Source organism: Grammomys surdaster, unplaced genomic scaffold (assembly GCF_004785775.1).
Source record: "Grammomys surdaster isolate TR1022 unplaced genomic scaffold, NIH_TR_1.0 266, whole genome shotgun sequence".
In the NCBI taxonomy this organism is placed as follows: domain Eukaryota; kingdom Metazoa; phylum Chordata; class Mammalia; order Rodentia; family Muridae; genus Grammomys; species Grammomys surdaster.
The window spans coordinates 4,148,655-4,170,076 of record NW_021604707.1 but is presented as its reverse complement, the minus strand read 5'-3'; the positions used below and the strand labels follow the sequence as shown (position 1 = coordinate 4,170,076).

The following is a 21,422-nucleotide window of genomic DNA, read 5'->3' as shown; positions in this document are numbered from 1 at the left end:
AGCTTTGATTGCTTCTAGAATAGGAAGAGATCTTGGATATCATCAACAAATCAGACCAGAAGTTGGAATTATCAGAGTGAAGTGATAAGTCTGGAGCCACTCAGTTCATAGCAGTGTATCCATTCTGAATGTTGAACTACATGCCAAACTAGCATCTTAACTGCTTTCCAGAGCTGGGCTTTGCTCTAGGTACAGTTGCTCACCTGCTGGGTGATGCTAAGACCCAGGGTGGGATCCTGGCTGGAATGAAGGACCATTGCCTGGGATAAAGGACCATTGATGGGGATGAGGGAACATTGCCCAAGGTGCTTCTCTCCAGCCTCTTTTTTGTTTTGTTTTGAGACAGAGTTTCTCCCTGTAGACATGGATGTCCTAGAATTCTGTACATAAAGCTGGCCTCAGACTCACAGAGATCCTTCTGCCTCTGCCTCAAGTACTGGGACTCAATCCAAGTACTGGGATTAAAGGTGCGTGCTACCATGGTCTGGCTGTCCAGTCTCTTTTATCTCCCCAGCCTTAGACTTGGTAAGAGCTCTGCTGCCTTCATTCTCACTGAGTGAGGGATAGAAGGGACAAGCTTGGTGTGGGGCAGGGACTTGTTAACAGCAAATGGCAATACAGTGAGAGGAGAGGAGAGGAGAGGAGAGGAAAGGAGAGGAGAGGAGGGGAGGGGAGGGGAGGGGAGAGAAGGGGAGGGAAGGGGAGAAAAGGGGAGGAGAGCTGTTGTTTGTCAGGGTGTTTGGTCCTCACCCAATATTTAATAAACATCTCTTCTTCCTTCTGCATTTTAAAGGATGTCAGTTAGGATTTGCTCAGAGGAAACTTCTGTCCTCTGCCTGTCAAAACAGGCTCTGAGAATCCCAAGACACAGTTCCCGTGGACCCTTTAGCCCTGAAGAGTTGTGTAGAACACAGAACTCAGAAGCCCTAAATGAGCCAGGGCTGTTAGAAAGTGTTTTTAAATTCATCAGCCTTATGGAACTGGAGAGATGGCTCAGTAGTTAAAAGGACTCACTGTGTAACCATGAGGAAGAAGAGATTTTGAATCCTAGCACCCACTGACCAGGCTGGCATTGTGTGTACCACTGTAACTCTAGCTTCAAGGAGGACATAGACAGGAGAGCTGTTGGGTTTTGCAGGATATTTGATCATACCGTGAACCCTGAAAATGTGTTCTTCACTGAAAAAAACCTGTTTCTAGTTATGGGGTGGCTCAACTTTAGACACACACACCTTTAATCCCTCTGGCCGAAATACAGAAATGCCCTTAATATACAACACCTTTAATCCCAAACAATGAAGGCAAAGTTAGTTTGTAGAAGGAAACATCCATGTCTGAAAAGAATGTCTAATTGAGTGGCAGACAAAGTGATGAATCAGAGAAAGATTTGACAGAATAGGGTGCGCCTAACTCTCATGAGAGGAGAGAAGCTACTTAAGAGAGAAAGAAAGCATTTTACAGGGACGGTTGTACAGAGCCAGGTTTCAGAGAGAGAACAAGGTGGACATAGGAAAGACAGAACAAGTCAGAGAATGAGAAGGACCCAGAAGATTAGAACAGATTGCTAGAATTAGTTTGAGACCACATAGAGTGATCCAGGAGAATCTGAGAGAGAAGTCCAGTTGAATCAGTCAGTTTGGAGAGGAGTTTGATCCAGAATAATTGAATTGAATCAACCAGTCAGAACAAGAAAGGGTGAGCTTATTCAGCAATAAATTTCAGAGGCTGAAAACATTCTAGACCTAGATAAGATTGTACGGAGCCTAAAAGCTTCCAGGACTAGGCCTAGGTTAGCAGACTGAAGCAGTAAGCCTTGGAGACAACAATCACCCAGGCAAATAACAATTACATTTACAGTTGGGGTTAATTTTAGCCTAGCAGAGAAAACATATGACCCAGGTTCAAGGAGCGAGGTTGACCCAAAAGAATAGGCAATGTTGATAGAAGAGGACATATAGCAACCCTTTCCAGCCTCTGTGTACACACATGCACAGGTTATATGAACCTGCATATACACATACATGCACATGCACCCATGTGGACTGGTTCCAACCCTGGACCTGGCCAGGCCAGAGAGGGTCAGTTGGTACTCACGCTGGATGTCTATGGTGACTGAGGTCTCCTTTCCCCCGGGGATGGCTTTGTTGGTGGCTCGGCACACAATACTCTGTCCATTTTCTACGTCTCCTGGGGAGATGAAGAGGGTGCTGACGATACTCTCACGTTTGCCGTCTCGAAGCAGGGTCTGGAGAGAGAGGTGGTGAAGCAAGAGAAGGCCTTGTGTTACTGAACTGAGATAGCCTGAGAGTGAGAGACAGAACACAGCTCAGAGAAGAGAGAGCCGTGGATGGCAAGCATTGGAAGGGTTGGTTCAGGGGACCAGGGCTCCAGTCTCCATGCAGAACTGGGCAGTTCCTTTGTAGCTCTTGCCTGGCTGTATGCTGGATGGTGGGAGGGAAAAGGAACTAGAGAGATTGCCATGATTGTGAAAACAGCCTAGACCTGCAAGCCAAAAGCTCGGCAGACACCAGTATCAGCTTAATGGAAGCCAGATCTTGGGTAGATCCTCTTTAAAACTTAACCAGCTTCTGTTGGTTCTGCCCCTGGTGCTGGTGACTCTCAGGATCTGCAGCAAGCAAGGAGAGGAGTTGCAGCAGATAGAAGGAATGAATCTGTGGAAGGGCGACACATTTAGGAGAACTGAGTTAAGGGTAAATACAAGTGGGATTGTTAGTCATCTGTGTGGACACACCTTTGATTGTTTGCCTAGTAAGCCTTTGTGCTGTCCTGAATCATTGCACCTCCCGATCTCATTAAAGCTCCCACCACAGCACAGCACGGGCAGATGCCAATGCTTTCTTTCTGACACAGACAAGGCCCATCAAGACAGTGAAACTTTCCCAGACGCATGCTCAAGTTAGTGGTTAACGTAGCATTTCTGCAAAGGGTTGCCTCCTTTCTGCTCCCCACCACACCCACACATTGGTGTCTTCCCCAGTCTTAGAATAGATTCATTTGCAGATGAGGCCATTCTTGGTTTAGAACATGTCCTTTCCTGAAAGGGAGACAACACAGAGAAGCTTAGGGAGCCTATTAGTAACGATCACAGAGATAAGGACACTGGGACTGCTAGAAGAGACACAAAAGGCCTCTGCACCGTTCAAGCCACACAGCTGGGTTGACAGCTTGGTGACTTCAGACTTGTTAGTCTCTACAACCCCACCAATGTTCTTCCCCTCAACCCCTTTTAGTTTTGTTGAGATATTGTTTCACTGTGTAGCTCTAGAAACTTGCTCTCTAGACCAAGTTGGCTTCGAACTCACAGAGATCCGTTTGCCTCTGCCTCTCAGGTGCTGGGATTAAAGGCATGTACCACCACCTCCTAGCTTCCCCATCAATGCTTTAAGGACCAAGTTGTGGTGCTGAGCTATGTGCTATGGCTGCACCAAGAGATGAACACAAGCCACAAGTCTTCGCTTTTCCTTCCTGGATTCTAGCACTAGCCTGTAACTAGTTCTTCTACTATGGCTGCCCTCCAGCCCCCTGCCCCCAGCACACTCTTCTGTCTCTCTGCAGACAGTTCTCCACCAGTTTGAAGTCCACTAACATAGGCACGCATAGGGGATGGAGTGTAGGCAAAGGACCACCACAGGTGCGATTGGAGTCTGTTCAGACTTCCAAAGGCTTCTGCTCTGGGAAGGAACTTGACATTCTATAGGGAAAGGGTGCCAGACGCCATCTTGTTTTACTTGGACTGGAGCCAGGGAATAGATGATTCTACTTACTGACAGGCTCTCATAAAATAACAATGTCTTTGTACCTCATTCTCGGAATTGTTGCAAGGGAGAAGCATTTCACAAGTGAACGCTGAGCTCAGAGAGACTTGGTGGGCAGGGCAGGGACTCACACTTAAGAGTAGGTTACCCCAAGGATGGACTCTTTGATGAACACCTGACCTGGGCCTTACAGGTGACCAAGTCCCCAAAAAGCCAGTTACTGAGCTAGTTGACAGCAGTTCACAGGCTGCCAGAACCCGTCTTCTAGGCCCTCAGCTTGGCATGGCCCTTTTAAATTTGGGGCCAAGCATGCGGCCTCTGGAATGAGTAGAACATAGTATGAGCCTCTGGAAAAGTGGTTCCTACTGTAGGTCAAGCGCCAGTCTATAACACTCTAGAGCAAGATAGAACAGAGGCACAGCCCTGCATTTTCTCCTGTAATTGTAAAACCGGTCAGATTTGGGCTCTATGGCGTGAAGCCTTCTAGTATTTTCTATCCTGTCAGGAGGGGTGTTAGTCCTAACTCTGGGCAGAGGGGTGATAGGGATGTAGCCTGTTCCAGCAGTCCAACTGGCCAGTCGTAGTAGCCCACAGTCTGCAGGTCAGCCTCTGGGCTAGGGGCCCAACTGGAGGTCTCAGAATAGGGCTAGCGGGAGTATAATTTAGCCTCAGACCAAAGCTAGTGTGTGGAGGGAGCTGCAGCCGGCACCCTATTACCACTTTGGCTTGGGGCTGCCCAGCAGACCTCATCACCTCTATAAATAGCTAAGCGATAATAAGAACAATTTCCTGGATGAAAATAAGACCTCCGGGTAGAATGAGGGGAGGAGGGGAGGGAAGAGGAAGGGATAGGGTGAGTATTGTTCTCCTGTATCCTTTCCTTTCCTTTTCTGAGGTACTAACAAGGGACATTTACATAAGTTTGACTTGGCCAGGAACCCCTCCAACTGAGGGCTTTGGACATGGTGGTGGGAGTGGGGCTCTGAGGATGGGGGTGGGAGGGGAGCAGGGAGGCCTCGCTCTAATTAGGCCCTCTGACTGCTTTTCCTCCTCCTCAGCCCAGCGTGTTCCTCCGCCTCGGAATGATGATTAATGACATATTTACTGTGTCCAGGCGGGTGCTTTTCTGGGAAATAAAAATTCTGGTTCAAGTTGTTTGTTCCACCTAATTAGAGAAAAAGGAAGATGTGTTCATTAAACAAAAAGGAAAATGAGGGGAAGGCAGGGCCCCAGTAGTGAACCACCCTTGCAGAAGGCCGGCTGTGTACCTGGCTCTGGCTCCCAATTCTCAGAAAGACCTCACAGCCTGGGCAGCAGCCCCATGGAAGAGGGCTATGTTGGCTGGCCCCTCAGACAGCTCTACAGACACACCTGTGGACTGACTGGAGAGGGAAGCCTTAAGCTTCAAGTCTGCAGGGATGCTCGGTGGCCAGGGGTATACCTTGGTGGCTGCTTTGGGAGTGGTCCTTAGCCAAGCTCCTCTTTGCTTCTTCTTTTCCCTTTGCTCTGCACCCCAAATTTCAAAGAAAAAATGCATTAAATGTGAAAAATGATTGATTTTTTTTTAGCTTGATAGAACCCAGAATGTGTTTCGATATCACCAGAATAGATGATACTCTTCTTATTCTCCCTCCACCCCTTGTGCATCAGCTATGAGGTTTACGGTGTAGGAAATTGAAATGTTTGACCTAAAGATCCAGGATGTCCATCCAGGCTGGTCCCTGTTCAGTGCATAGCGCCCCCCCCCCCCTCCAGAGCATTCCGCTGTATCTCCTTTCTGTCTTTATATATAAAAAAAGCTCTATTATGTACCCACGTCCTTAAGATGGAGTCTGAGGATGACAGGCTCCTCCATCTTTTCAGGACTGACCCTTGGTTAAGTGTGACTTCCCCATACCCCTGTTCCCCACGACTATCCTGAGTATTGTCTTTTGAGTGGTGAGTGGATGGTCCCTCAATCTGTTTTGAATTTTCTCTCTCCTTTCATCTTTTGCCAGGTTCCTCTTTTAAGTCTCCTCATATGCAAACGAGGCCCTGAGACTTGGTGGCCTGGAAGGTGTCTTCCAAATGGGACGTTTTATCATTTACAGGTTCCATCAGAGACCCACTTTCTCTGGCTCTCTCATCCCTACACCCTTCACCTCCTCTCTCCTCTCTTCACAGAGTTTGTCTCTGGGAACACACCTCAGGCGCTGAGTCTTTCACCAGCCTACAGATGAGGGTGGGGGTGGAGGTGCAGATTATAATGATCTCACGGTTCCTTGACTCACTCACTACCTCCTTGGAGTTTGGTGGGCACTACTGTGGCATCAGACTCTAGACGCCAGCCTACCAGTTCCCTAGGCTTATGGGGTAGTTTTGAAAGCAACCCCTGTGGATCTACAGTGATCCAGCCCATGTTGGTATACAACAAGGGGCCAGGGACCTGGGCATATATATAATATATAGGCATTGTGAACACAAATCCTGAAAATCAACTGTGTCTGCAGAGACTGGTAGACTGATTAGAATATCAGTATGATGAAGACACTGGAAAGTTACAGGTCCAGATGCTAATTGCGAATCTTGGGCTTGGTTTAGCCCCCCTCCTCCGAACAGCCATTCCTCGCCCACCTCTGTGTCAAGAACTAATAACCTGTGGATAATAGATAATAGCTTAGCACACCACTAGCTTTCACCAACCCAAAAGCTCAAGATAGCATCGTGGGCCTATAGCAAAGCTCGCCCATCTCTCCGTCCACACCTCTCTGGTGTACCCACCAATGTATTTTAAACCTTGCCTGACTTAACGACTCTCTTTGTTCTGTAAAGCTAAGATGAGACGTCTTTCATGTTAGAACATGTAATCTGGAGTAAGTAACCTAAATCTGTGTTCCTGGGCCATGGTTGCTCAAAATGGTTCCAAAATAAACTCTCTCTTCTTCCCTTTAATATGAAACCCGTGGTTTTTCCATTGACAGCATCATGTGGTTAGGAAGGTGTTGGAGCTCAGTTCGCCAAGAGTGGATTTCTACTTCTCTCCTGCGTGCAAGTACTCACTTTCGGTTTATGGGTGTTCACGGGCTTCTGCCCACTCACTGCATCAAAGGAACTTTCTCACGGGTTCCAGTGACTCTGTGAGGCTTTCAGTGCCCATCTGAACAGAACTGGCTGGGGTGTAGCTTCCTGTTTGTGCGCCCAACTCCACTGATCCCATTCCTGAGGTCACTGAGGCGTTTATCGCTCTGCTTTCTCAGCTCTAGCCTGTGAGGCAGCACTGTGAGGGGCTGAGTGTACTCTTGGGGCAGTTGCCCAGTGTGGGTAGCAGATCTTTCTAACCCTCCCAGGGCCTCTGATACACAGTGGAAAGCCAGACAGCCCTCAGAGATGGGCAGCCTGAAGGCAAAGCGGTCTGTGTGGGTGCCCCAACTCTGGTGCTAAAAACGGGCTCTGCTCATTGATATGCAAACAGCCTGGAGAGGCCTTGAGCAGGCCTGATTGCCTGGCAACAAGGCCTTTTCTCTCTTCCCTCCCCACTCACCTCCTCCACCTGCTGTCTTTTTTTTTTTTAATCATCTCTCTGCTTCCACTTTTATAGACATTTGAGGGGTGCATGTAGGTAGACCTCTTGCTATCTGGACTGCATAGGAATTTTGTGGATAACGTGGGTCTGTGGAGTGTCATTTGCAGGAGACCCTGCCTCCAGCCTTCTGCCCTAGGGCTAGAATAGATGTCCTTCATAGATAAGGTGGCTATCACGTAACATAGAATAGGGTAGAGATTCTGGCCCCCTAAGTTTGACGAGTCAGATGCAGTGTGCTGGAGTGGCTGGAGGAGACCGTGTGTACCATGGAGAGTGAGGGCCTGGGGCATGTGAGCCAGCATCCTGTTCCTGGGAAAGGTTTCTGGAGCTCAACTTAGCACATGCCCAGTGGAGACCAGGACTTGGCAGGCTGACAGCCCCTTGAATAGGCAGGTAGCCTGAAAGTGGAGAAAACAAAGAAGTCGGGGTGTGTGTGTGGAAGGCTGAATCTCCTAAAACAAAACCATCTTCTGTCTGGCCCCTAGTAGGTCATTGGCCCTCCCTGGGGAAGCAGCAGAAGGGATGGGATGAGCGCTCCTGGGAAGGTTGACCTTGGCTGGGGCTAAGCCCATAGTTCTTTTCTTCCACTCCTATTACCACTTCCTCCCTCCCTGGACTTGTAGATTTGTTGACATTTCAGATGCGTGTCCTGTGACACCCAGTCTTGTATCAGGCCCAGGAGGAACAAGGGAGAATTCTAGTTGTACCCCAGATTCCCAGGGTATCTGTGAAGTGATAGGAGAGAGGCAGTCCCTCATCATCCCCCAGCCTCCTCTTTCAACAGACCAGGCAAGCAAAGTTGCCATCCGGTCAAGCTGTTTACACCTCAGGGAGAAGCTCTGAAGTCTGCCCTATAGATGGGATACAACACCAGCAGCCTTAAACTCCAGCTGCCATGATTTTCCCACCACAGTAAACTCTACCCTCAGACTCTGAACCAGAATAAACCTTCCTATTCTTTAAGTGGCTTTTGCCGGGTAGTTAGTCACAGTCGTGAGAAAATTAACAAACTTAGAGCCGTTGTGCTCTCCTCTTTACAAGGAACTTGGACAGAATTACATTTGCGGGGCTTGGTCGTGCACAGCTTGAATCTTAGCAATGGGAAAACAAAGGTGGGTGGATCTCTCTAGGTTCAAAGCCAGCCTGGTCTGCAAGGTAAAGTTCTGGCTAGCTAGGGCTACATAGTGAGACCCTGTCTCATAACAAAATCAAATAAACGATTTACATTTGTTTATCTGTTTGTGTGTTTATGTATTGTGCGTGTGCACACACATGTTGTACTGCACATGTAGGAGTCAGAGGACAACTTGTGGGTATTATTAGTTCTCTCTTGCTATCGTGTGGGTCCTGGGGATGGAACTTGGGTAGTCAGGTTGACAGCAAGTGCGTTTACTGGCCGAGACAAGTAATCTCATCAGCACTGCAGGGAACTTTGCTGTATAATTTCTTTTGAGTCTTGCGGTCACTCTAACAGTGGCCATGATTATTATCAATCCCATCTTGCAGCTGGGGAGACTGAGACAGAGAGATTGAGCCAACGTTATGCCCTGATGGAAGGTTAGCCTGTAGAACTCTGTGGTCTGCCCTGTCTGGACACTGCCACAACATTTAGAAAATGCATGTGGCATGGTATGAGGACCCAGGGGACCAAGGAGGGTCCCAACAGCTGTAGTTACTGCAGTCCCAGTCTGTCAGGCAGGTTTCTTGGTCATGTCCCCAGCCATTCCTAGACCTGGGTGCTAACGATGTTCCCAGCATACAGAGGAGGTCACAGACAAGGAAAGATCAGATGACATAGCTAGAGGGTGGTGGAGCCTGGAATTAAATTCAGGCCACCCAGCTTCAGTATCAGTGGGTTTAACTACCACCATGTGACAAATCCTGAAGAGCTTAGATCCAAATCTGCCAGTCCTGGGGATTTCCCTGTGGACCCTGTCTGAGTGGTTGTGTGTATTTGTGTGTCCCCAGGTTCTCTCTGATGTCCCAGCTACTCTGCCTTTGTAAGTAAGTCAGAAGTACTACTTGGCTTATGACAGCTGTCTTTGCAGTTCTGGAGAAGAAACAGCCTGGCTGAGCTCCTAGAAGGAGATGGGGTGTGGGGCCAATGTCTGGCAGCCCCTCAGCTTGGGCCATATCGCTCCCCTGGTCAAGGCTGCTCTTCATATTAAGGTCCAGTCCATGGGTTTGCAGCCTGTCACAGCTGGAACACTTCCTGAGTGTCTCTTCCAGCACTTTCATGTTCAGAGGAGGAAACTGAGCCCAGGAAATAAGTTGCCTAGGATTACAGAGAGCTGGGCCTAGCAGGGCCCTGTGGGTCTGGCATCTGGCCCAGCTGCCATTCTCCTTGTGACAGTCCAAATAATGGTGGAACTGGGCAAGAAAAGACACACAGTCTCCTTTCCAGAAAGGCAATGTGCCAGGGTTTTCTGAGCCATTTTCATTGTGTGGGAGAAGATGGCCTTCTGAATAGGCTACCCTGGAATAGGTCTCATAGTGTGACCTTGATCCCTGTCTTCACCAGATGAGGTATATCCTCTTCTTTTCATGTATCCTGGGAGGGTCAGGCTGGACTAGCTTCAGAAAGACCCCGGACAGGCACCTCCAATGTAGAAACACCCTTCTGTTTACCAGCGTCCCCTGGACGACCCTGACCCTTGGGCCATGGGTTTGTCTTTCTTGACATCTTCACAGTGAGGCTCCACCCAGGATGTGAGCAGAGGATTTATCTCCCAAGAGAAAGCAATGTTCCTAGGGTCAATTCAGGCCTAAGAAAAGCCATTTGTTTGGCAATCTGGCCCCAGGACCTGGGTGGTAAGCCAAACTTTGATCAGTGGCCTTTGGCAGCTGAGCCAATTTGGGGTGGGAAGGAACCATCCTTAGAATAGGAATGGCCTTTCTTCACATCCTCTGCTAGTGGAAAAGACATTTCTTCTTTTTAGGACCCATGGGGAGGAGGCAGCTGGGGGTCAGGAGTAAAGAACAAACACGTTGTCACCCTCTGAAACTGAGGACCCCGAGTCAGGGTCCTGGAAGATTATCATCCAGGGTCCTGGAAGAATATCAGAGCCTGGAGCCTGGCACCCTGATATAGCATCTGGTGGTGTTTTAGGGAACCATAGGGATCTGAGCCTGTCCTGGGAGAGGCCCCCAAAAGATGAAAACCTAGGTGACAGATCTTGGTTCTAGTCCTGGTGCTGCCAGCAGTCAACTGAGCAGTCCAGGCACTACCAACCCTTCAAGGTCCCAGTTTTCTGTCTCTAGATAAAAACAGCTTGGGCCAATGGACCTCCAAGGTCTCCTTCATCTGGAAATCTCTACAGGATGTAAACTTCACCTGGGCACGGGTTATTTCTGGCTGAATTAATGAACAGTGAGGCTAACACATGAAGAAGCCATGATCATAGTAGAGTTGGTTTGTTGTTCACAGGTCATAAGACGAGGGGACATGGTAAGCCACACCACACCAGGCCACTGGTGGAGTGGAGAGTGTACGATGAACCTTTGCTGTGGTTTGTGGGGAAAGGGATGGATGAGGCAGAGTAGGGGCTTCACAGGTTTAGGGATGGATAACTTTAATAGCTTTAGTGGGTTCTGGGCTGTAGAGAGATCTGACACTTCTGATTGCTGGTCCTGGAGATCCTGCTCTGGACTGTAGGACAGAGAGAAAAGGTAACCATAGTCTGTGGATTCCAGATGGGCTGAAGAGTAAATAGCAAGTTGTTACCTCTTTTGGGGAACTAGTTAACCTGGGTCACCTTCACATCCCAGGATCCATGTGGCCACAAGCTGTCAAAACATGTAAAAACAAAAGCCAAAGCAACGGGGTACAACAGGGGCCAGTTCAGGGTCCTACTGTGTGAGCTACAGAAAAGCAGCCCCATTAGCAAGCCCTTCAAGATACAAAGCTTAGATTTAACCCTTCCTGGTCACTGTGCAGGCATCTCAGCAGGCAGTAGTGGAAAGCAGACCGGATTTAGCAAGTCAAAATACAGGATGACCTATTAACCTTGAACCTCAGAAGAACAATGCATAATTTGTTAGTATGGATGTGGTCCGTGCAACACTTGGGAGAAATAGTAACTTACTGTGTTTTCTGAAACAAGTCTTAATCCATCCAGGCTGTTTCAACACAACAGTAAAAGCCGGAGAGCAGAACTACAGAAGTTCATTTTCTTCATAGCCCTGGAGGCTAGGAAGCCTGAGACCAGGGTAGACTGACCCAGTGTATGGCAAGGGTCAGATTCTTGTTTGTTAGTGGCTGTCCTCTTAGTGTCTGGGCCTCTTTTATAAGGGTACTAATTTCAATCATGAAGACACCACTTTCATGACATAACCACCTTCCAAAGGCTCTATCTTTATTCAGAGGATCACATATTCATTGTGGCAATCCTGGTCTGGCTGTTTCTGCCTCAAGTCTCCTCCTCTGAACATACTTTGTTCTAGGGTTATCCTAGTTGGGGAGGTTGGAGAGGGGAGGCTAGTGGAAGAAACAGCCTGAGGACTAAAGTGACCAGTGAAACAAGCAAGCAAGCAACAAGCAAGCAAGCAGTCAGCAAGCAAGCAATCAGCAAGCAAGCAATCAAGCAACAGGCAAGCAAGCAACAAGCAAACAAGCAAGCAAGCAAACACACACAAGGAGTCTGAAGCAACAACAGAAGCACTTCCACAAGAAGAGAGGCAGAGCTTGTCCTCGTGACACCACCGTCCTAGCCTCCCGTTATCTTGTTCTACTGTCCATCCCACACCCCGGTTCTCTCCCTCAGGCTCACCTTGGAGTAGGTGGCCCCATTGATGACCTCTCCTTTACGTAGCCAGATGATGGAAGCCGCAGGCTTGGCATTGTCTGCATGGCAGGTGAGGTTGAGGGGGTCACCTGCCCGAAGACTTATCACAGGCCCCCCGAGGATGATGGGGTCATCTGGTGGCACTGTGGGAAGAGGAGGAGGGAGGTTAAGTTGGGGCAGTCTTCTGTTTGACATGGCAGAGGATAAATCGGTGATAACTGCTGTATTTTGATAAAGAGTGATAGGAACAATAATAAAGGATGTGCTGTTCTTCGTCTTCTCATGTCAAGAGTAAACACATGTGGTGACTGGCAGGTATCCCTAGCCTGCTTCACAGTCCTGGAAGCAGTGATTTGCAACTGAAGTACCAGGAACCCGTAGGATCTTTATTTTCAACCAAAAAAGAGAAAGATTTATTTTTTTATTTTTAAGATTGTATTTGAAATTGTGCGTATGCATGAGTTTGCCAGTGAGTCCAGAGGCATCCGATCCCCTGGATCTGGAGTTACAGGCACTTGTGAGCCACCTGATGTTTGCACTGGGGACTGAATTCTAGTCCTGGGAAGAATAGTACCTGCTTTTAATAACCGAACCATCAATCTAGTCCCAACATTTTTTTTTCTTCCTTTCTTTTTGCCAAGCTTTGTTGCATCTCCCACAACATCCCTCCTCACGTTTTGGAGGGAAAATGGTATTTTTATCCTGATTACAAAGACCTGGAAACAGAAGCTCACCAAGAGACTTGTTCAAGGTCACGTGGTGAACGTATAGCAGAACTGGGGCTAGAAGCCCAGCCATTGACCCTTGAGCAGGCTGGCCCCCTCCATCACAGGTGACAGGTGACAGAACAGATCTTTGGATCTTTAGCGTTTGCAGTCCTGGCCTTTTCTGATCTCTGCCCTTCACAGTAGTCCCTGTACCTTCATCCCCACTCAAAAGAAACCTCCCTAACTTGAGATATTTCCCTCTACATGTAACAGTGTGGTTGGTGATTGGTGGCTCCATCAGATAACCGTAGTGCCAAAAAGGGAAAGACACGGGATTGTTCCCTTCCTGTAGAGCAAGTCCCCTTGTAGGGCCGACATAGAACTCTACGCCTTGGAGCATCTCCACAGACATCCACTGGCTCCAGTGAACCACCTTTGATTACCATGAAGATCACACTGTCGGATTGGTAGGTATGGTGGGAATCAATTATTATGTGATGAGACACCTTGGAGACATTAAGAGTTGACTAAGGACAAACAGCTTCTCGTGTTGTTGTTGCAGCTGCTTCTAAACATATTGAAGTCTCCCAGGCCTTTACTGCTCCATGGACAAGCCAGAGGAGGCAGGGTCCCATGAAGACCATGTAAAGACTGTTTCCCTGAGGAACCTCTATCTCTCCTGCTGGAGGGTCTATTCAGTTATCCGCAGAGGATGGAAGGGGCTCAGGGACTCCCCTGACACAGTGGAGGTGGGAACTTTGCTTATTCTAAGGAATGAAGGGCAGATGGGTGGGTGGGTGATCAGCAAAGATCTTCTGGAGCTAAGGTTTTCTTATAGGCTTTTAGAGTTAAGTCATCCCTCCAGCTTGACCCTCGGCAAACACCCCTGCTTGTGGCTTTGGTGTCTTCTAGCTATAGCTCAGAACTTGCTAGCCTTCCTCCTCTCTGTTAGCCCCTCACCTAGTCCGTTGGACTTCATTAACATCTATATTTGTCTAGGCCAGTACATCCAAATCAGCAAGCCTTCAGGTTGGGTATCCCATTTATGCCTATCTGGTCCTGGCTAAAGCCTGGCTGAGTTGCCACATCTCTGAAGAACCATTTCTTGAGGGATCTCAGCTTTGTAGGACTCTGGAGATGGGACCACTCATTTACCAAAACCAGCTCTAGATGTCAAAACCATCCTGGCCCAGGGAGGAAGTTGGCCTTATCTAACCTTCCATGCCCATAGCTCTGAAGCCAGACCTCTCCAGGAGGTCCTGGAGCTGCCAGGCTCCAGGATACAGGCGGGTATGGGCTGGACACTGAAGATAACTGCTTGTGCCCACTGTACCCTCTTATTAGTGCCTGTGCCCTCCTTGGTGTAGGCGTGGCCAGAGAGCAAAGTGGGCTTAATTAGGAGTTTCCATCAATGGGGGTGTGGCTTGTGACTGATGAAAGGGATTTCAGCTTCCTGCAGTGGGAGAGGACTGGGCCCCTCCAGCAGTGAGGACTGGGATTTGCAGTATTCTGTGGAAAGTTGGGTGGTCCTGAACAGCTCTTAGTAGTGGAAGTCCCCTCCTCAATGTTGGATGCTCAAGAAAGAGGAACTCATACTCCTGAGTTGGGCTGGGACCAAAATAACTGGTCCCAGAGCTGAAGGACCACTTGGCCACTTTTGCAGTGATGAGTCAAGAGACATGGATGGTAGACGGTGTCTTGGGTTGGAGGATGACAGTAAGGCAGATTCCCCCTCTCCTTGTCAGTGTCTTCAGTAGAGAGTGTGAGCACTCCCTCTAGCATTGGCATGTACTGAAACAAGATAGCAGTTGGCTGGCAACCTTCTGAGGAAGTTTCTTCTATCTTATTGCTGGCATGATCTTTGACCTATGAGACTCCAGATCCTGGAGCTGGATCTTGGGCATCAGGTCTTTTAAAGCTTATGCCAGGATGTGGAACAGTAACCACATTTGAGTACCAGATTTTCTCTGGGCTTTTGTCTTAGGTGAATAGAGCTGTTTTATATTCTGATCAAGGTGTAGGTAGGTCTCTGTGTGTGTGTTTCTTGCTAGATTCATCTGGAGGTCCTATACATCTCCTCCTTCTTTCTTTGCCAGTGTTGTGTTGAGGAGATTGCATTAGCAGAATTGGGGATGAGGAGAATCGGGAGTGGAGAGGGGCTGTGTTTGTGGGAGTTCTTAGGCACGCACACACATTCACACACACAAACATCCACCCTCAGAATGGGTCCTGATTACATCTTCCCAAATAAGTGGTTATCATGCTGGTTATTCATGTAGCCATGCATTATTGATTGGCCTTCGCCTCGCTGCACACCAGATGGGGGTGGGAGGGGTGGGTGGGGGTGCGGTGGGTGGGGTGGGGTGGGAGGATGTTTGGGGGCCATCCGCTGAATAGAAATCAACACTCGTTCTTGGCAGCTGTAGCTCAGATGGGAGATGTGTGTATGTGTGTGTGTGTGTGTGTGTGTGTGTGTGTGTGTGTGTAGGGGGGGTACTCATTACCTCTCCATTCAGATGGGGGCCCATTGCTAGGGCCATGTGGGGAGGGGAGGAAGTCTCAGAGAAGCCCAGGCCTGGAGATGCATTATTCATAATCCTCTCACAGGATTGGTTATTATCCTGAACCACTATAGAGTTTGGTCTTCTAATTTTTAATCACAAGGAAGGTGGAAGCGTTAGCCTTTTTGTGATTAATCTGGAGATAAAAATAGTTGACTGTTTTGGTGTTGCTCCTGTTGTCAGTCAGGAATTAAATTTGCATTAACTGTTGGGGGACTGAGGCCTGGGGGAGACCCAAGTGGAGCCCAGGCAGTCTCTAGTTTTGAGCCTGCTTTAGACAGGGCGAGCCTGAATGAACATACTTTACTCAGCTGGCCCCCTGAACAGAGAGGAGCAGAACCTCCCATTCAGGTCCCCATCATAGGGGTGGTGGCTCACCCAGGGTTTTGGTAGCACCTAGGGTTGGTCTCTCTCTCTGCTGTGTCCTTTCCCTGGCACCTGCCCTACTGTGGGCAGTGTAAAGCATCTATCGCTCACTCTCTGTGGGTGGGGAGCCCCTGAAGACCCTCTCTGAGCTCTGCCACCAAGAACAAAGGTATCTCTTTCCAGGGATAAGATGGGGAGATATTACACAGTCCAATCTACATGGACACAAGGAAACTGAGGCCAGAGAGAAACAGGCTGTCCCAAGGTTATCAGGGAGCAAACAGAGAAGGAAAGGGGTGGATTTGGAAGGCACATCCAGGGAAGTAAAGCTTCTATTCATTGATAAATTAAGCCAGCCTCCCCTCTAACTCCCACCCTCTCATCTCATTCAGTAGGATTCTGCATCTAGAAGCACCATGGAACCTTACAGTTATCTCTGAGATGGCCTTGAATTTGAAGCTGGAGCTTGTGGCTAAGGTTTCTCCCTTTGCACCATCAGCTACATAGAAGGCTGCCTAGGGCTAGGGCTGGAGGACTGCTGCCCCATTCTGGGCTGCTGTCAACTCACTGCCGTGGTGCCTGACGATTGTACAGAGCCAAGCTCATGTAACTCATTGATTTTGACTTACCAGCTTGGTCACCTTCCCCCGGGTCCCCAGTAGCCTAGGTCCACTGTCTTGGGGTAACACTGAGGATGTTTCATTCTATTGGTCTCCCAAGTGGACTCCTGGTTGGTTTTCCAGGAATTCCTGAGATACCGTATCAACCCAGATGGCTGGCTCCACAGACAGCCATCTGGGCACAACTGCCTTGTGAGTCAGCAGCATTCACACAGAAGGCTCTGTGTGGCAGCAGGAAGGATGGGAAGCTAGCCAGGCCATCTTCTTGCCTTCAGCCAGCATGGGGGAACTCACAGAAGTTAGGCTTTTGGGGACAGGGCTGACCTTTAACTGATCAGCAATGAATTCTCCATCCTATAACGGAGAGGTTCACACAAAATTTGAATGGGTCATGTCCCTGTTCTACCCCTAAATCCTCTGGGTCCCCCTACTGTACTGGAAACATGACTTGCACTCAGAGTTGCCCACCAACACTTTCACCCATGATCCCTGTTACCCCGGAAACATCAGTCCATTTCAGCTGTGCTTCCCAGAGGGGCTTGCCCTGGCCACCCTGTGTAACAACCCCATGGCTTTCCATTGCAGTTCTCATTTTGTCTTCTTCATGATTGAATAGCAAACAATAGGAAAGACCTGATCTGTTATGGTCCTGGTGGCACTGGTGTGCCTAGGTCAGTACCCAACTCACAGGGACATTGATATACATTTGTTGAATAAGTAGTGAAAGATCTCTTTGGGAGGAAGTGCAGACATTGGTTTATGAGGTTCATGTTTTTAGTCTCTCTCCCTCCCTCTCTCCCTCTCTCCCTCTCTCCCTATCTGCCTCCCTCTCTCCCTCCCTACCTATCTGCTTCCCTCCTTCTCTCCCTCCCTCCCTCTCTCTCTCTCTGCCTCCCTTCCTTTCTATTCCGTGTGTGTGTGTGTGTGTGTGTGTGTATGCTCATTCAGGGTACATTTAGGGGGAATGGTAGGGTCTAACATTTCTAGAGAGAAGGATGCTGGAGCTGAGGATGCCTAATGTTTGAAGTGTTTCTTAGCCTGTCTCCTTGGGGTGTGAGGCAGAGCAGAGAAGAGGCAGCAGCAACCTGATTTGCCTGATTTCACAGGCTCGAGAGAGGCTGCAGGCTAAGGTCAGAGATGTTTGGCTGAGGGAGTATAGGCTTGCTGACAGTCTATACTTCCTCTTTCAGGGTTCCACCTAGCTCCTGCCCTGGTAGCTCTGGGGAAGGACTAGGGATGTACCATGAGTCCCAGTGTTGACTAGAGCTGGAGAAGGGCAGCTGAGGTCTCTAGGTTCAACTGTCAAAAGATCTTCAGAATCTTCTTCATCTTCTCTCAGTGACAGCCCTGTATAATGGTTAGCCAGTGTTCCTTTCTGCCCTCTCCCATCCCGCAGCCCTTGCTCCTTCTGTTCTTCCCTGCTTGCTTGGTGTCCTGAACTGTGGACCCTATGGTGAATAATGCCAGACAGCTCCTCTCTTTGGGCTGACAATGAGACCCCAGGAACTCAAGGCTTGTGCCTGGATGCATCCAGAGGCTACATCTTCACTGGTGAAGCTTGCTAAAGTCCCAGGACATTTGTGCATATCCATGTTTGAGGGCCTCTGATCTAGAGGTCCGCTAGAAGAAATCACAGGATGATGAGTGTGAGGCCGGAGGACTAGACAATGAGAACAACTCTGGGGTTCTCAGTCCCTCTGTTGGCTCCATTCTTTCTTAGCTTAGGCTGGGGAACAGGCAGACTGCTCACTGCCTGCATTATAGTCAGGGGGCCTTGTTTTAGAGAAGGTGCCATCTCTTTAGCTTGGAGTGTAAGGGTTCTCCTGCCCCTTCTCCTCCCGGGTTGCTCTTCCCCATCCTTTAAGACTAGCTAAAAAGCCATTCTTTTCAACCAATCTTTCCAGAGTCTTCCAGTTGAACCAAGTAACGTCTGTCTCTATTCTGCAGTATTCCAGACTCCCTCCCATCGTGATATCTAGCTTGTCATAGGGAAATATCTGTGCCAGCTGTCTCTCCCCTACAAGGTAACTTTGCTGGTCTTGAATGTGCCACACCTAGCACAGCACACGTAATACAGGACACAGTGTGGCATGTATATTTGCTGGGCTGAACTTGGCATAGACTCTCACTTTGTGAGATTTTTTTTTTTTATTACAGACAAGTTAAACAACCTGATAAATTGAGCCCTCTTATCTTGGAAGTGGGGTAATAAAAAAAAACACTTATCCTGCCGGGTTATTAAGGAGATTAGGTTTATGTCATAAAGAACGAGGCGAGGGCATTGTAAAGAGTCACCGGGTTATTACGCCAAGTTTGCTTTGTGATTATGTGAAAGGCGCCATGTCAACTGTTTCTTGTTTCATTGTCAATGTCCTTTGAAGCAGGATCTACTAAGACCTCCCTTTTACAGGTGAAGAAACTGACCTCAAGAGGTAAACTGCTTAGGTAGAACCATATAGCTGGAGGTGACATCATCAGAACCCAGACTGAGGCTTGGTGTGTCCTAATATATTCCTAGAGTCTGAACCTCTCAGAGACCGCTCGCTCTTGCATTTCCACAGCCCTGCTCATCGGCCTCTGGTCTTCCTTTCCCAGGAAGCTTTGGCACTTCCTCACCCCACCCCCCCACCCCTCATCTCGCTGCTTTTCCTCAAACCTGAATTTTGGAGAGGTCCAGAAAACACAGGCCGGGACAGGTTTGTGGTTGGTGCTTTAGTGACATCTGCTAAGGGAATGGGATACAGATTTCTGCAGGTCAGATCCACTGATTGCTTACTTTGCTGATTTTCCAGTTCTCAGTCTCTGAGCTACGTTTGACGCCAGCGGCTGCTTTCCTCACGTACATGGCCGCGCCACCTATTGGCCAACGTGGAGAATTGCAGGATAGGATATCAAGATAGCGTGGACCTGGTTTTCAGGGTAGGCTTCAAGTTTTATCCAACTGTTGACCTAGAAAATTTGTATGCAGAATCTACTACATGCCAAACCTTGTTACAAACAGTAGGAATACAAGACACTGGTCTTGGTGGGAGGATTAAAAAACAAATAAATAAAAACTCTAATGTTGATAAATATTAGGCATACACCTTGGAAGGCAGAGTCTGGAAGAGCGTCGGGAGTTTAAGCCCAGCCTGCTTACAGTGAGAGTTTAAGACTGTTTGAACTTGGTAATTCCCCCATCTCATGTGTATGTGTGTGTGTATTTGTGTGTATTTGTGAATATTTGCCTGCATGCATTTATGTGTGCCACATGTGTATGGTACCTGTGGAGGTCGGGAGGGCATTAGATCCCTTGGGAATGGAGTTAAAGATGGTTTCGAACCACCAAGTCATGGCTGGAAACTGAACCTAGTTTTTTTTTGCAAGAGCAACAAATGCTCTTAAGTGCTGAGCCACCTCTCTTATATTTTAAGACAGAGTTTCTCACTGAACCTAGAGCTTGCTACTTGGGATAGAGTCTGGGAATCTGACTGTCTCTGGTACCCTCTCTTGATCAGATCTGGGGTTATAGACATTCCTCCACACCTGGAGTTTTATATGGGTGTTTGGGATCTGAACTTGGGTCTTCATGCTTGCATAGCAAGCCCTTTGCCCCCTCCCCACCTAGCCATCTTCCCAGCCTCCTCAGCTCTTTCTTTTTGGCTCCCTCCCTGGGTTTGTTCATGCCAAGCACTTCTCATTCTCCACATCACTCACTCAAAAGCGTACTCAGCTACCATCTTTATGCTGATAAATCTCATGCAGGAATCTGAGTTCAAAACTCCCACACCCAACAGGGTCTCAGGTATCCCAGGTTGGCATTGAACTCACTTCGTAACCAAGGATGACCTTCGACTTCTGATCTTTCTGCTCCGAGTGTTAGGATTCCAGGGTGTGCCACCATGCCAGGTTTCATGCAGTGTCAGGGAGGCCTTCATGCGTTCGAGGAAAGCATTCTACCAGTGAGACACATCTCTAGTCCCAGAGTCATCATCATCTACTTGCCCTTGACCTTTATAGCTCATCATGTCTGATTCAAACTTCCCATCTCTGTTGCAAGACCTGTTCCTTCTTCTCCATATTCTATTTGGGGAAGTAGCCCTGGTGTTTAGTTACTAAGACAACCATCTACCTAGAGTTGACTTCAAGATCCTACTCTCTTCATGATGCATGGCTAGACAGCCTGCTTGAATCTCTAGAACCTTTAGAGATAAACTAAATCTCTAGTTTATATCTCCTTTTCTACTCCCACGGGCTTCCTGGTTCGGGAAGTCACTGTTCCTAGCTTGGTTTATAATGCCTTGCCCTGCCCCAAGACCTCCATCCCACCCCTGTGTCCTCTACACTTCTTCAAAGTGATGATTACAAGAATCTGCTCACGCACTCACGGTCAGTCCCGTGCAGCAAGGCCTTCAGCTTTTCCTCTGAGGCCTTAGCTGAACTGGACAGTTCCTCTTTCTCAACCGTAGTCCATTTTTGTGATGCTCCCTTTCCTGAGAGACTCCTTATCACAAGCCTACGCAAGGCAGGATCTCATAATCACCTTCTATTATCCCAGAGGCTATTCTTGGCCTTCTTAACTCCTGGTCTTTCTCTAAGACTTAGGTCATTATCACAGAAACCGTCAATCTTAGCCCCTGCTGTCTTCTTCTTCCTCCAGCCTCTGTACTACTTGGTGACCATGTGCCATCTCCATGGGTGCATGTGGCACTCGTAACACCCCCTCTGTTAGTACATGTGGCACTGGGTGCGTGTACCATCTGTTGGCTCCACTGATCCATGAGCTGCTGAGGAGCCTTGGGCACACTTAGCTTTCTGTCATCAGTTCTTAAAATACAACTGGTCCATGCTTAGAAGATATCTGTTGTCTTGTGTCTTGCTCCATCCTGGCCACAACAGAAGAATCCTCCCTCCTGGACACATGAACTCTTCCTTGTTGCCTCTTGTGCACGTGTTACACTCATCTTTTCTCTGTGATAATGACTTGTGGACTTGTTTCAAGTCTTCTACAGCTCTGGAGTAGAGGTCTTGTCATTTCTTTGTGGTGCCTCTATTACTTAGTGCTTT

General features: G+C 48.4%; 1 protein-coding gene across 4 annotated transcripts in view; it reads right to left on the bottom strand.

Moving 5' to 3' along the window:
* Kirrel3 (kirre like nephrin family adhesion molecule 3) overlaps positions 1-21,422 on the bottom strand; it is a 555,026-nt gene that overhangs the window by 33,829 nt on the left and 499,775 nt on the right. For all 4 annotated transcript variants that reach the window (XM_028776178.1, XM_028776179.1, XM_028776175.1 and 1 more), the window contains 2 exons: positions 12,108-12,265; positions 2,095-2,245 (listed from right to left, as the gene is read on the bottom strand). In XM_028776178.1, the coding sequence (XP_028632011.1) occupies positions 2,095-2,245; positions 12,108-12,265 (309 nt within the window). The remainder of the gene's footprint in view (positions 1-2,094; positions 2,246-12,107; positions 12,266-21,422) is intronic.